Below are 13,780 nucleotides of genomic sequence, written 5' to 3'. Positions count from 1 at the left end.
TCAAACCCAGGTCTCTCGCATTGCAGGCGGATTCTTTACTAGCTGAGCCACAAGTGAAACCCAGGAATACTGGAGTGGGTAGCCTATCCCTTTTCCAGCGGATCTTCCCGACACAGGAATCAAACTGGGGTCTCCTACATTAAAGACGGATTCTTTACCAACTAAGCTATCAGGGAAGCCCTGATAAGCCCTGATATTTCTTTTATAATAGAAAACTACTAACAGGACTTTTAAAACAAAGAATAGTTTCTCCAGCTAGGTAGAGCTCTAAACTGGCTAAACCTTTATACCCAAACAGCAATCATCAAATGGATATAAGCCTGAAAATCCATTCAGGTATTCAATGAGTACCTAGTGGCTCAGTGGTAAAGCACCTGCCTGCCAATTCAGGAGATGCGGGTTTGATCCCCAGGTAGGGAAGATCCCCTGGAGGAGGAAATGGCAACCTACCCCCAAATTCTTGCTGGATAATCCCATGGACAGAGGAGCCTGTCGGGCTACCATTCAAGGGATTGCAAAGAGTTGGGCATGACTTAGCAATTGAACAACACCACTCAGGGAGTGGGCCCATGATTGGGATGCTGCAAAAAGTTTAGCAGCAATGGATGGGAGGTTGGGGTAGATTTCATCTAATCTTCCTTTCACTCTGGTAATTTTAATTGCTTTTTCAAATCAATGAGAAGTGTGTTCACAGGGCTGGCATGCATTGGTGACCCCAGAGTCTGTGTTCCAAGATAGGCATTAAGTCAAATCTCATCCAGGTGGCACTAGTGGTGAAAGCAAACTCGCTTGCCAATGCAGGAGACCTCAGAGACGCAGGTTCAATCCCTGGGTTGGGAAGATCCCCTGGAGGAGGGCATGGCAACCCACTCCAGCATCCGTGCTTAGAGAATCCCATGGACAGAGGAGCCTGGCAGGTTGCAGATCATAGAGTCACAAAGAGTCAGACATGACTGAAATGACTTAGCACGCACGTAGATAGCATCAGCCCACCTCCTCCAAGCAAAAACCATGAGCGCTCCCACCCAACTCACTGTCATGTGGAGAGAAGATCCTGGAAAGTGTTGGGGTGCTTCTGGAGTGTGAGGTAAGATGGCAATGTTGAACAGGTGGCTCTCCAGATGGGCATGGGCCTCTGTGGCGCTGGACACCTGCAAAGAGATGCCACGCTGGTAAGACTCTGATGGGCAGAGTAGTTTGCCCTTGTTTACTTTTTCCCTTTTGAACCATCTGTCTTTGAATTCTATATGCTCCTGCATTACAATCTTTGTTCTGCTCTTCATATTTTAAGATTCATTTAAAATAAACATTTTAGGCAATTCTAAAGTTGCAGGAAAGTATAAATATGGAATAAAAACCATCAAGAATTTCACTACTGATAAATAGTAATGAATATACCATTGCATTTCAATTTAATCTTTTTGCTATGCATATGTGAATCTTTATATATAAGTATATATTCTAAATATTTACTTAATATTATGATATTTTGCTATATCATGAAACATTCTTGAAAACATAATTTTGATAGCTACATAATGTCTTATTATGAACGTATACAACACATTACATAAGTGATGTTTGTTCCACTTTAATCTTTACCTAGTGCAGATATCTACAATTAGATTATAAATGCTAAATCCCAGCCTCATCACTGCAAGGTTAAAAGCATTTACATTTAGGGTAGTGGTCACAAGGTCAATTTCCTCCTGTTTCAAACATACTGAAAAATGATGGTTTGCCCATGCAATCTCTCCCCTTCCTCAGCGCAACCTAGCCACTCCGTTAAACTTGCCTTCTTTCTTTATTCCTTGTGCTTGTTAGAAGAATTGGTCAGGCCCAAGTGGCCATGCGGATTTGCATTCAGGTGGATCTGGTGGTAAAGAACCTGCCTGCCAACGTGGGAGACATAAGACTAGGTTTGATCTCTGGGTGGGGAAGATCCCCTAGAAGAGGAAATGGCAACCCACTCCAGTATTCTTGCTTGGAAAATCCCATGGACACAGGAGCCTGCTAGGCTACAGTCCACGGGGTTGCAAAGAGTCGGACACAACTGAAGCGAATGAGCATGCACACACACATATGAGAAGGGGCAGGGTTTTGTAAATCCTGAGAAAAAGGCAGAACAGCAGCCCTTTCTTTATGTCTTCTAGTTACATCCTACAGGAAAGCTGACTTCTCTGCAGAGCTCAAGTTGCAGAATATCCACATTTCCAAGAAGACATATCCAAGACATTTCCAAGAAGACATAGTGTCGCCATAAATAATATTAACAACAGCTTAGCGACTTAGCGACAGAGCATTGATCAAAGCCTCAGCACCGTACAAGCTACTTTTCAAAAGTTTCTTTACTGAATACCCACCAAGTAGATATTATTATCTCCTTTTTTACAGACGATGAAACTGAAAGTCAAAAAGTTATAGGTGTCAAGGTCAAAAGCCACTAAGGAGCAGTATTTAAAACTAGGTCAGTGGGTTCCTGATCTTCCTATTGACATGGTGACGCAATTTGGAAGTTTCAGGGAATTAGGACAGAGGAAGATACGTTCTCCTATCTCTTGAAGAAAAGGAATGGAACTCTGCAGGTAGTGAGGTGTGAGCAATTTTAACTTCCCTAGCAAAGATACTGCTATAAAATATTTTGGTCCTTTTCAAACCACATCCCCTGAGGCTGTGTCAACGTGCTCTGAATAAGTCAAAAACCAGGGCTCCTTCCCTGGCCAAAAATGTGCCTGCTTTCTTCTCACTACGCCATGCTCTAATTTTTTCACACCATTCGCATTGCATAAATCCCAAGTCTTAGACGTAAAGTAACAGATGGACTGCGTTGACGGCTCATGACAGCATATCAACATTAAAATGAAATTAAATCCATGCAACTCATTGTATTGCATTTTCTGCTTGAAAGGGAAGAAAGGGACAAAGACAAGAACCATTAGAACAGCATCTTTTTTTAGATAGTTTAAAATCCCAAGGGACACTAAAATGATGAATGGGAAAAGTTGCTAACCATTTATTTTAGCACATAGCTAAAGAGTCTGTGTCACTTCACACCAAAATATGAGGTAAGCCTATCAAATAATGAGACTTTAAAAACATACACACCAAAGCTTCCACATGCAAGAGAATATGATCTGAGAGAGTTGTTTCATACTTGGAATAAGGATGTTGTCAGTATTCAAAATGCACTTATTGGAAAGCCTTCACAAAACATGTAAGAAAACTGCGCTTGTTACTTCATAATTCGTCCTTGTTTTAACCAAAAATAACACTACTCTTCTTCCTACCAGATGTGAGTCAGCATGACTTTTGTCTATTGGGTTATATTTTAAAATTCACTTCCCAAGGATGATACATTGTCATTATTGAAGATATTCTAAAGACTATTCCACAGAGTTTGAAGGCGATTTCAGGTAAGCCTTTAAAATACATTTTGTGCAAAACGTATGAAGACTCTCCAAAGGGAACCATTTTCTAAGTAATGATGTTTTAGGTCTTAAACTCAAGTGAATTTGTTTTCCAAAAATCAATAACTTTTGCTATTTTATTATAACCTACTTAGTAACCAACTTGCAAAAACAATCAAATATCATGTTAGCAGGTGCTGAGAATCTCTTTCCAGGGAAATGCTCCATATTGATGATGTTCTTCATATTGATGCCTATGAAGGCAAAGGCAGGTCTGAGGATTCTAGTTTGCTGAGGTGACTCCTTTTGATTGAGGTCTTTGCCTCTGTTCTGACTCATTACCTGAGGACTGCTGAGTCCCCAGCTGCTAAAATTGAAATATTAACTTGGGCAAAGGGCACGTCATGTTTGCGCACTCACTGGACATTCAGTGTGCTCAGCGTAATCTAATTTTAATGATTTCAGGCAGCTCTCTGGAAAAGCACATTTTTTTACACAATATAAATCGGACGATGAAGATATGTGCACCAGGCATCAGGAACAGAATGGATGATAATATTTTTAAACACTCTATTTTGCATTGGGGTATACCCAGTTAACAATGTTGTGATAGTTTCAGGTGGACAGCAAAGGAGCTCAGCCATACATATGACGTGAAAGTGTCAGTTGCTCAGTCGTGTCTGACTCTTTGCGACCCCATGGACTGTAGTCTGCCAGGCTCCTCTGTCCATGGAATTCTCCAGGCAAGAATACTGGAGTGGGTTGCCATTTATTCTCCAGGGAATCTTCTTGACTCAGGGATCCAGCCTGGGTCTCCTGCATTGCAGACGGATTCTTTACTGTCTGAGCCATCAGGGACAAATATGTATTCATTCTCTTGCAAAGTCCTCTCCCATCCAAGCTGCCAAATAACAATGAGCAGAGTTCCCTGTGCTAAACAGTAGGACCTTGCTGCTTATTAGTATGGAAAATAATTTTAACAAGGTGAGCTGTAATGATAGTTTATCCCCAACTGGATTCCTAGACAAAGGAAATGGGCTCAGACTTAGCAGGACTGTTAAGTTGCTTTGACTGATAACCATGAGAGCCTCTTTATATTTTCTCTGATGTGTTCCTAAATTCTTTTCTGTATCTGTGTTTAAAAGTTCTTTCTCATTCATACTTCCTCATTCCTCTGTATTTCTGTTCAATTATTCATTTCTGAATTGTCCTTGACAGAGGTTTCTCTAACTGTATGGGTTTTTCCAAAGATTCAGATTTTGTACTTATTTATCAAGTCTAGAATCTTATAATTAGCCAATTCCTCTTTTATGTCTATTGATGTTTTCCTTTTGCTTCTCTCATACTTCACTAGCTTCTTGAATTTAGTATTTAGCCCATTCATTTTCATGCTTTTCTGCTCAATAATAAGAGCTTAAGGCCATCAGTTTTCATCTGAGTATTACTTTGTCCACATCATTTAAGTTTTGATATGTTGTTTTCTCCTAATCAATATTTCTTAACAGTTTTAGAATTAGGAATTATTTAGAAATTCCAAATGGTTTGATTTTTTTACCCTTTTATTATTAATTTCTAATCATATTTCATAACAGAGAATGTGCCCAGTATAATTTCTTGTTCTGTAATTTACTGATGGAATAAATTAAACCAGCCTTATGGTCTGGTTGCCACAGTTTGCTCAGGCTACTCTAACAAAAATACCATAGACTGGGTGGTTTCTAAATAATAGAAATGTAATTCTCACAGTTCTGGAGGCTGGAGGTCTGAAAGGGTACCAGTATGGCTGGGTTCTGGTGAGGGCCCTCTTCCGGGTTGTAGACAGTAGATTTTTCATCGTATCCCCGTGGAGGGCAGCAGAGATTGGAAGCAAGCACTCATGTGACTCCTGTAAGTAAACTAATCCCATTCATGAGGGTACAACCCTCGTGTGTGTGTGTGTGTGTGTGTGTTAGTCCCTCAGTGATGTCTGACTCTTTGCAACCCCACAGACTGTAGCCCGCCAGGCTTCTCTGTCCATGGGATTTGCCAGGCAAGAATACTGGAGTGGATTGCCTTCTCCAGACAACCCTCATGACCTCATCTAATTCTAATCAGAGGCACCACCTCCATATACCATCACATAGATGGCTAAGATTTCAACAAACTAACTTCAGTTGGACACATTCAGTCTACAGCACTGGTATTTGACTAATCTTAATAAATGATAGTCACACACCCTTACACAGTAATAGGCAGTATTCTAAATGCTTTATCTGTATTAACTCATTAAATCCTTACAATTCATTAAATCCGTACAATCCTATTTTACAGATGAGAAAACTGAAGTTCAAGGATTTCGCCCAAGTAATTTTTCCAAAGCTAGTACATGGCAGAAGTAAAATATAAACCCAATGAGTTTGGCTGCTAAACCCATGACCTTATCATAAGATGGTAAATGTTTCAAAAACATCTGCAAAAAGAAAATAAGATTTTTTTTCTCCATATGGGATTTTAACATTTTGAAAATACTTTTTGCCAAACATTTTAGCAATTATCTATTATAAATCTCTTTGCTATGAAATGATGTAGAGATCATAAGGCTGAATTGGCAAATTAATTAAAAATAAATCTCTTGATGCTGCTAGTCACATTTTTTTCCCCTCCCAAATGTGACTTGCAGGCAATCATAGAAAATGACTTGGATCATCTATAAATAAGGGTGAAGATTTTCATCAGACCATCCAGATATCAGAAAATTCAGGAAGCAGATGGTACCTGAAAGCGGAAGGAGTCACTCTGGGCTGGGACCCCTGAGTGCCTGTACCACACGATACCTTCGTTGATATCTTGCTGGGTGAAGGTGCTGGTAGGAGTTGCTGTCCTCCCATCAGGCAAGTGCTGCCCTCCATCTGCAGGGCTGTCTGCAGGCATATTAACCAGAAGGACCACATCCCCTAAGAAAAACACATAGTTAGTGAGGACCCTGGGAGAGGGAAAAGTCAATCAGAACTCTCATCTCCTTCTCTATCACTTTTTTTTTTAACAGAAAAGATATGGTACACTTCATTTTTATCTAAGGCGAAGGAAAAGACATAAACACAGAACTCAGTAGGTGTCATCAAAACCACCTTTAGACAAAAAATACCCAGTCTTTCAGTTAAAAGAGCTAAAGCCATTCAAGGGCAATTCATGTATGAAGTTACTGACTTGTATCTATTAAAATTATATAAGAAGATTCTAACAGCCGTGAGCATTCCAAATACTGGGCATTGAATAGATTCATTTCTACCCACAACTTCTATGAACAGAAGATGCTTTCTAACCAGGAAACTTTTGGTGTAAACAAAAGGGGAAACTAGAAAAAAATCAGGAAGAGTTCTATACAATGAAAATAATAATAGCTAATACTGGAATGCATATGACAGGTTCTGCATGAATCACATCGCATAGTGGTTCAAACCCCGCTCCACCACATAGAGGTAGGAGAGCTTACTTACATACTATAAGTCTCTGTCCCTCATTGGTGAAAACAGAGTCATAGTACATACTTCACAGGTGCTTAAAAAGAATGTTGGTTATCCTTACCACTGTGTTACTGAATCCTCCTGAAGATGCTATTATCATCTGCATTTTAAAGACAAAGTAATCTGTCTTTAAACTCAGAAAAGTTCAAGAATTTGTTTGAGGTCATGCAGATCCGAAGTGGAGGAGCTGGGATTTGAATCCGAAGTTCATTTTCCTAGTCATGAAACTCTATTACCCATCATGATTATTTTATGTTCACAGACCAACATTTACCTTGATAAATAACTGATCATGTTTTTTCCTCCTCGACTCTCTAAACTTTATTAGAATTGAAGTAATGAAATCTACATCTAAACACCACCACCACCAACACCAATCTGTTTCTATTGTTTGTTCTTCACCTGGAGCTACTATTTTCTTAAAGTGAGATTGCAAATTCAGAAGTGTTATAGAAACAATCAAAATTTCACAAGGAGAATGTTCCTTCAAGTGAAGCCCAAGAAAAAAGAATGGATGAGGTGTAGGAGGGAGGGGACATGGGTGTACCTAGGGCTGATTCTTGTTGATGTTTGACAGAAAACAACAACATTCTGTAAAGCAAGTATCCTTCAATTAAATAATAAATAAAAAAACAGAAGACACATTCTTGTGAAAATGAATCTAATAGTAAATCTGAAAGAAGCCTCTCTACCACTCTGATATGAAGAGGGAGAGAAGAGTGTGTGTGTGTGTCTGTGTCTGTGTGTATGTGTGTGTGTGAGAGAGAGAGACAGAGAAACTGTACATATCTTTTAAATGTTATGCAGAAAAAAAACCAGGTCTTAGTGTACGAGACATATTGGGCAATTAACAGTACACTTTGATTATCTTAGAGAAATTAGTTTTCTTTCTCAACAGAAATACTGATTCTAATATTAATATGCACTAAATTCAAGTTGAAAATGAACATAATATCCTAGATAGTGATGAAATACTGAAGTAATGGAAAAACATCAATATTCTTATTAAAATAATCATGTATAGAATCAACTCACTCTACTTCTTTCTTGGACTGTTTCTCATTTGTACCTAAGTCACAAATTCCATTATCCATCTCTTGCTGGTTCAACTTCTGTTCATAATACCTTGTTAATAAACATGCTTTCCCAGGATGTGGACTGCTTATGAATGTGGGTAGTTGCAAAATATTCTGAGAGGAGATTTCCACAATGAAATTATGGAGAATAGAAAAATATCTAAAGATCAATTTCCTAGATATTCTGCTTTATAACAGGAAAGCTAATTAAGCAGGGTTTTCTTAACAAGTCCTAATGAAATAAACCTATTTTCCAGATTAAAAAAAACCCATTGCCCTACTATGCAGATTAACAAGAATCATAAGATATTGACTAATCCCATTAATTTCAACTCAGTAAACAGTCAGTGAGCACCTGCTAGGTGCTAACTGCTGTGGTCAGCCCTTTGGGATGGGGGACTCAAAGATCAGTAGGATGATGTTCCTGCCTCTGGAGATCAGCCCCAGAAGCAACTGGGAGCCACTGTGAGAGTTTCAGTAGGTTAATGGCAAGAACTGATTTTTAGTAGAACACAGAATGTATGTGAAAGTTCCGTGAAAGAGGCTGGATTTTAATTTAGAAAACCAATAACAACAGTAGCTAATATTTATGTGGACAGTTTGACCAATTACAAAATTGCAAAACCCAGATGAAATAAACTCAAGTAACAGAGGTAAGATCTGAAAGACATAAACAGATAATAGAATCATTAAAGTGGAAGCAACCGAACTTAACAAGTGTGGGTGTAAAGGGTGAGAAAGAGGGAGGAATCAGATAATCCCCTATTAGGTTGGGTGATGAGTAAGGAAGCAAGGCCACTAATGGGATGAGCTGGTAGAAGAGAAGATGAGGAATTCAGCACTGGGTATGTGGAATCCAAGGTCTCTTTGTAACAAACCCACAAGTAGACAGGGAGAAATACCGATATTTTGTGGGGTTCACTCCTTCCAAGTGAGAGCTTTTGCATTGTAACTCATCTCTGCTTTTATTGTAGTATGACAAAATACAAGATGATTCTTTAAATATATGAAAATCCAGGTTTAAAAACAGTCCAGGCTTAAAAAACAGAAAATGATATCTACTAGTGTTTTCCTTGATATTGAAGTCAATATTTTAACCAAGAATCTTGAAGGGAAAAGGTAATAGGCTTTAAGAATTAGAATCTCATTGGAATCACAATGAATTACTTTGGGGTTGAGATAATTTGCATTTAAGTTTCCTTACACTATGCTAAATAACTTAGAGTTGGCAATGTAAGTTAGATTCTCTCTCAGATGATACTCAAGCTACTTCAATAAAACCATCTCATTTAATTTACTCTCAAATCTGCTAAAGGTACACATATTAATCAACTTGCCTAAACTTACATTTGAAAAAAGTGGTGAGTCTGAACGTAGGTCCTTTATGTGTATACTACATGAGCAATTTAAGGAAAGATATACCCATCTAAATGCAGAGTTCCAAAGACTAGTAAGGAGAGATAAGAAAGCCTTCTTAAGTGAACAATGCAAAGAAATAGAAGAAAACAATAGAATGGGAAAGACTAGAGGTCCCTTCAAGCAAATTAGAGATACCAAGGGAACATTTCATGCAAAGATGGGCTCGATAAAGGACAGAAATGGTATGGACCTAACAGAAGCAGAAGAGATTAAGAAGAGGTGGCCAGAATACACAAAACTGTACAAAAAAGGTGTTAAAGCTCAACTGGAATATTCCAATGTGATGAGGGAGTGCATAGTAGCTAGGGTGGCACTGAGGTAAGGGCTCCATAATTCACAAAACCAGGATAGATGGATGTAAGTAGATTTATGTTAAGTGGGCTTCTGGTTCCCACCACCTTTTTCCACTCTTGAATGGCTCCTAAGGGTAATGTGATTTGATTATTACCAGTGGGGAGCTCTGAACACACAGAAATAGGATTATGTTACTAGGAAGAAGTTAATTAAGGGAGTTATGGGAGAAAAGGGTCAAAATCAAGTCTGTATGGCATTTATCAAGCTGAAATGGCTTAAAAATCACCTCATTGAGCATTGTTCCATTTAATACTTTAACAGACTATTGGGATGGGATACCTTTAAGAAATTTAACTTCTCGATTGTTTTTATGATCAAGATAAAGGTAAAGAATTTAATACATTAAATGAGTCAAAGATTTTTAAAGCTGAAAAGACTTAAACATTGTCTAGCTTAAAATCAGTGGGTGAAATATGGCTAATTTGAACAAGGTCTGTGAACTAATTAGTAACATTGTGCTGCTGCTGCTGCTAAGTCGCTTCAGTCCTGTCCGACTCTGTGCGACCCCATAGACGGCAGCCCACCAGGCTCCCCAGTCCTTGGGATTCTCCAGGCAAGAATACTGGAGTGAGTTGCCATTTCCTTCTCCAATGCATGCAAGTGAAAAGTGAAAGTGAAGTAGCTCAGTCGTGTCTGACTCTTCGCGACCCCATGGACTGCAGCCCACCAGGCTCCTCCACCCATAGGGTTTTCCAGGCAAGAGTACTGGAGTGGGGTGCCATTGCCTTCTCCTAGTAGCATTGTAGTAGTGCTGATTTACTGGGTTTGATTATTGTTCTACGGTGGTGGTGGTGCTGGTTTAATTGCTACGTCATGTCCAAATTTTTGCCACCCCATAGACTGTAGCCTGCCAGGCTCCTCTGTCCCTGGGATTTTCCAGGTAAGAATATGGAATGGGTTGCCATTTCCATCTCCAGGGGATACTCCCCACCCAGGGATAGAACCTGGGTCTCCTGCATTGCAGGCAGATTCTTTACCAACTGAGTCACCAGGGAAGCCCATTGTTCTACGGTTATATAAGATGTTACTATTGGGGGAAGCAGTTAAAGCATATTCAAGAGCTTTTTTGCACTATTTTTGCAACTTTTCAGTAAGTCTAAAATTATTTTTAAGTAAAAATTTTAAAAATTATCTAGTTTCATCTTTTAAAGAAACCTATGACTCAAGGGGGTCTACTTGCTTTCCTCAAGGTTATACATCCATAATAAACTACAGTCCAGCTAGACTGATTGTTTTATACTTTTGTCAATTATTGATTGGATTATGACCTTCAATGCCTTTGTGGACTCTAGAGTTATTCTTAAATAATACTGTTAATTTTTTATTTACCAGAGAAAATACATAATTTTAAGAATCTGATAACCTGAGGAAAAGTGAATTATTATTTCTCTACTATTTATCACACCAAGCAATTTTAATGACTACAGTTTTCATTTTCAAGTAATTACTTATTTCTTTAAAAAAAATCTGCCTGTTTGTTGTTTTTATTTTTTATAGCATTTTATCTCCTTACAGTTTCAGTTCCTTCTTCTGTGTTTTTAAATCTTTTAAAATATGCTTATTTCATAGTTTTTGTAAGCTAGTTCCTTCATTTGAAATTCTTTGGGTTTTAATCTTCTTGTTTGTTTTGGTTACGGTACTACAGATTGTTTCCTCATATGTTCTGTAATTTTGAATTCTAAGCTAATCTTCAGTGGTTTTATCTGTGAGAATCTGTGTGGTCTGGAGTTAAGAGTGGGCATTCCACAGTAGTTTCTACATTTGTCTGCAAGGGACCCAAGAAGTATCATTGGCCTGAGATCAATTTTCACATTATTGCTTCAGCTTTGGGTTTCTCAGACAATGCAAATGGTATAATAGAACTTTGGGTCTTCAGGAAAAACAGGCCTGAAGTTCTGAATTCTTAGTAGGCATTTTTTGTTCTACTCTGAGCCCTGGGAAACACTGGTAGTTTCTTTGCCATCTATCTGTGCTGGTGAGCTTCCTGTCTTAATTCCATCTTTCTGTCTCTGCATGGGCATTAAATCCCAAGCCCCCCGTGTTATTGAGACATACACAACCCGTCTCAGAGAAGACACGCCATCAGCTCCTGCCCAGGTTTGCAGTTCCTTCTCTGTTTCTTGCACCTGGAGATTCTTCTGTATCCTTGAGGGATCAGCTATGAGTGCCTTTTAGTTCTTCATCTTTTATCCATCATTTCTAGGTGATAATGATAGGTTATCACACTCTACTATCTGTCTGGAAGTGGAAGTAACAATGGAAAACTTAAGAGATGCTTTTATGTAAAGACTATTTTTTTAAATAAAAAGAAAGTCACAAGAAGAAAGCAGGTGAGGGGGAATTTCTTAGTGGTCCAGTGATTAGGACTTGGCATTTTCACTGCTGGGGCCAGGTTCAGGTCCTGGGTGGGGAACTTTCACAAGCCAAGTGGCAAAAAAAAAAAAAAAAAAAAAAATCAGTGATGGAAACAAGTTAGAGTTTAAGAACCTGAACTTTGATATTCAGTTCAGTTCAGTTCAGTCACTCAGTCATGTCTGACTCTTTGTGACCCCATGAATCTCAGCACACCAGGCCTCCCTGTCCATCACCAACTCCCAGAGTTCACTCAGACTCACATCCATCGAGTCTGTGATGCCATCCAGCCATCTCATCCTGGGTCGTCCCCTTCTCCTCCTGCCTCCAATCCCTCCCAGCATCAGAGTCTTTTCCAGTGAGTCAACTCTTCGCATGAGGTGACCAAAGTACTGGAGTTTCAGCTTTAGCATCATTCCTTCCAAAGAAATCCCAGGGCTGATCTCCTTCAGAATGGACTGGTTGGATCTCCTTGCAGTCCAAGGGACTCTCAAGAGTCTTCTCCAACACCACAGTTCAAAAGCATCAATTCTTTGGCGCTCAGCCTTCTTCACGGTCCAACTCTCACATCCATACATGACCACTGGAAAAACCATAGCCTCAGCCTTCTTCACAGTCCAACTCTCACATCCATGCATGACCACAGGAAAAACCATAGCCTTGACTAGACGGACCTTTGTTGGCAAAGTAAAGTCTCTGCTTTTCAACATGCTGTCTAGGTTAGTCATAACTTTCCTTCCAAGGAGTAAGCATCTGGTAGTAAAGTCTGGGTTAATTTAGCTCCCACCATCTATGAAGAAAGAGACCGTTTTTCACATTCCCACTGTGCTTTATCCTCACCCTCAAGTGCATTGGCTCTAAAGGGAAGTTGTTTTAAAACTTACCTTTTAGGTTTAAATATACTATGTTTACATTACTTAGCATACTACCTAGTACCTGATATGGACACAGTGTGATAGTGCTCTTTGATTATTCTTTCTTTAAAGGAGATGTGTTTGAAAGACAAGTTCATTGGAAACACAACCTAGCTGTGTGGTATCACACAGAAGCGAGTCCAAGACTGCTGAAAGCAATGATGAAATCATAACAAAGGAAAAAATTAGTTACCAAATTGGGGGTGGTCCTGTGTGATTTTGTAGATGATTTCTGCAGCACTGGCACCTGGAGCTTCTGCCTGTAAGATTCTGTTAGTAATCTGCAGCATCCCACCTTCTGGAACCCATACCATTGAATTGGCCACAAGCCGAAGACCTCGATCATCCTAGAATAAAGAGAGAGTACAGCATTAGGTTCCCTGGTTCATATCCGGGTGTCCCCTTGGTGATTTTGGCTTGCCTGGTGGCTCAGTGGTAGAGAATTCGCCTGCCAGTGCAGGACATGAGGGTTCGATCCCTGGGTCAGGAGAAAGGAATGGAGAAGGAAATGGCAACCCAGTTCAATATTCCTGCCTGGAAAATCCAATGGACAGAGAAGCCTGGCAGGCTACAGTCCATGTAGTCACAAAAGAGTTGGCCGCAACTGAACAACAACAAAAAATAAGGTATCAGTCTTTAAAGATACAAGTTATTAGGTCCTATTCCTGCTAAGTGTTGTCTAAAAAGAGAGATTCATAGCTTTAGAGTCACACTGTGAACAATATGTATATGTGTAGACATATACACGTGTAAGT

General features: G+C 39.3%; 1 protein-coding gene across 1 annotated transcript in view; it reads right to left on the bottom strand.

Annotated features, from left to right (window-relative positions):
- FRAS1 (Fraser extracellular matrix complex subunit 1) overlaps positions 1-13,780 on the bottom strand; it is a 317,287-nt gene that overhangs the window by 127,607 nt on the left and 175,900 nt on the right. Inside the window, exons 29-31 of the mRNA XM_068974976.1 lie at positions 13,219-13,372; positions 6,162-6,340; positions 1,035-1,151 (exon numbers count right to left, since the gene is read on the bottom strand). Of these exons, the coding sequence (XP_068831077.1) occupies positions 1,035-1,151; positions 6,162-6,340; positions 13,219-13,372 (450 nt within the window). The remainder of the gene's footprint in view (positions 1-1,034; positions 1,152-6,161; positions 6,341-13,218; positions 13,373-13,780) is intronic.

Source organism: Capricornis sumatraensis, chromosome 7 (genome assembly GCF_032405125.1).
Source record: "Capricornis sumatraensis isolate serow.1 chromosome 7, serow.2, whole genome shotgun sequence".
Taxonomy (NCBI): domain Eukaryota; kingdom Metazoa; phylum Chordata; class Mammalia; order Artiodactyla; family Bovidae; genus Capricornis; species Capricornis sumatraensis.
Note: the sequence above shows the minus strand (reverse complement) of the source record. Positions and strands in the feature narration are given on the sequence as shown.